This window comes from Pygoscelis adeliae, unplaced genomic scaffold, assembly GCF_000699105.1.
Source record: "Pygoscelis adeliae isolate BGI_AS28 unplaced genomic scaffold, ASM69910v1 Scaffold508, whole genome shotgun sequence".
Taxonomy (NCBI): domain Eukaryota; kingdom Metazoa; phylum Chordata; class Aves; order Sphenisciformes; family Spheniscidae; genus Pygoscelis; species Pygoscelis adeliae.
In genome coordinates, this window is record NW_008825292.1 from 356,982 (window position 1) to 359,056 (window position 2,075).

At 48.2% G+C, this 2,075-nt stretch overlaps 1 protein-coding gene across 1 annotated transcript in view; it reads right to left on the bottom strand.

Annotated features, from left to right (window-relative positions):
• Positions 1-611: 611 nt before the first annotated feature.
• SLC5A11 (solute carrier family 5 (sodium/inositol cotransporter), member 11) overlaps positions 612-2,075 on the bottom strand; it is a 16,115-nt gene continuing 14,651 nt past the window's right edge. Inside the window, exons 15-16 of the mRNA XM_009329954.1 lie at positions 1,940-2,075; positions 612-832 (exon numbers count right to left, since the gene is read on the bottom strand). The exon at positions 1,940-2,075 is cut by the window's right edge and continues 6 nt beyond it. Coding sequence (XP_009328229.1) covers positions 612-832; positions 1,940-2,075 — 357 coding nt within the window. The remainder of the gene's footprint in view (positions 833-1,939) is intronic.

A 2,075-nucleotide genomic window follows, 5' to 3' on the forward strand; every position in this document is an offset into this window, starting at 1 on the left:
GCCCCGAGAGCTGCGTTAACTCAGCACAAACTCGCAGCAATGGCGCGGGCCCGTGAGCACTAATGGCACACGCGCTTCTGCCCGCTGCGCTGACGGAGGAAGCTAAACCGGCACGGCTGAGCCAGCGAGGCACGGCTTGCTGCTCCGGCAGGGCACAGACAGCAGGCGTTGGCCGTCCCGCGGGCACTCACCCCTCCAGGGTAGAGGAGCTGAACCAAAGGGGAAACAAGCGCTTGTAGCTGGTTATAGAGGCATAAATAGGAACAGAATCCAGACTTCCTGAATTCCAGGCAGTGCTCTAACCCGAAAGGGCATAATTAAATATTTAAAATAACCAAACCAACCTCTTCTGCCTAGCTGCCTTCCTTGGCTCTTTACACCCTTCTTGTTGTTGCCAGTTCAGGTCCAACAGTGATGGTGCCGAGCGCTCGGCACCCTTCACAGCCAGGCCCCCATTAGAAATAAGGAAAGGATTAGGGAGGAGGGTCTGTCTTCTTAAATAAAGAAATAAAATTTAGAAAGCATTAAGAATTACATTAACCCTCTGCTAATTATTATTATTTACACCAATTAAAATTAGTTGGTGTCATCTGGAGTCGAATAGCCAACTGCTAAGCGAAGTAGGCCCAGAGAAAGAGCCCGGCACATACACATAATAGCAAGTTGATATTCAGGATGTGTTTCACCAGCGGTTTCTCCTCCAGGGAAGCCACGGGAAGCGGCTCGGGTTTAGTCGGCGCCGCGTTCTCGGCATTTGCCTGTTCGCGCTCCATCCCGCAGAGCCACAGAAAGGCGGTCATCAGCTTCGAGTTCCCTTTGGCGTTAGCCGTACCTAAAAAGACAGTCAATAGTGAGGTATATATCTCACCCACAAAACACGGCCCAGGGATGTATCGGTGTGGTCCTGTGCAAAGGGTTTTGATGCAAAAACGCACCAGCGTTCTTTAACTGAATACACTAGCTACACTGAGGTGTAGGAAGCCCTTCAAGTAGCATCTTTTGGGACTGTAGTACCAATTTCGTTCTTCCCTGGAGCTCTAAGCTCAAGTTCTGCGGTTCCCAACTTTTGATAAACAGTAACAGTAGACCAAACCTAAAAGCTCAGCTGGAGCTTGGTGCCCGCCAGCTTCCTCTCGCACGTGCGTGCTCTAGTCCCTTTAGGGTTACTCCACGCCGCACACGTGTAAACGGAATTCTCCCAGCTCTGGTGCGGGTCAGAGCATACACGACTAAACGCTGGGAAGACGGCACTCCTGCACAACGAATGCGAGACTTCCCAGCAGCTGGGAGAGCTGCGCAGTAATTCGTTAACTTACTGATCTTTTCAACAGCTTTGTATAGATCACAGGAATACACAGCAAACGCTGCAAAGTTACATGAACAGTGTCCCAAGCCTGGCAAAAACAAGTGATGATAATCATCGCTGGAAAATGCAGAATGAGTTGCTATGCACGTTTGTACCTAATACCGACAAGTACAAGTTTTAAAAAATGTAAATCCTCCTTCACTGATCTGTCAAGAACTCCGCCCAGGGCTCTGGGTTCTCCCTGCTGCTAGAGTCGATCAGAAAACATCACTGAAAAACAGAAATGGAATTTCATGAAAATAATTGTGGTTTTCCTCCACCCTCCCCTTTTTCAACCAGTTCTCCTTGCAGCAGGTGCAAGCAGCACCACTCTCTAGTGCAGGGTAACGGGCACGGCTTTCTGTATCCCATCCAGCTCCTTCTTGATTTCAAGCATATCTAATGCCATCAAGAGATGGAAAAGAAACTAAACTTCTGCTTAGGTAACACTGTCAGGTAAAAACCTTTTAGCATGCCCTGAAGTTACAGAAATCCAGAGGAAGTAGTTTTAACGTTTCTTGTCTTCAAAGGCTTTACATAACGCCTAGGGTTGTTAGGTGTAGGTATTACTGAATACGATGCGGGAGCACTTACATTTATTATCATTTGAACTATTTTCAGAAGCAATGCTTATATCAATCTGGAGAGCTGGACGCTCAGCTTCACACACTCCTTTTGCAGCATCAGGGGAAGGGCTGACTGCTAGGTCTTTCTTGACTGGTAGATCCCC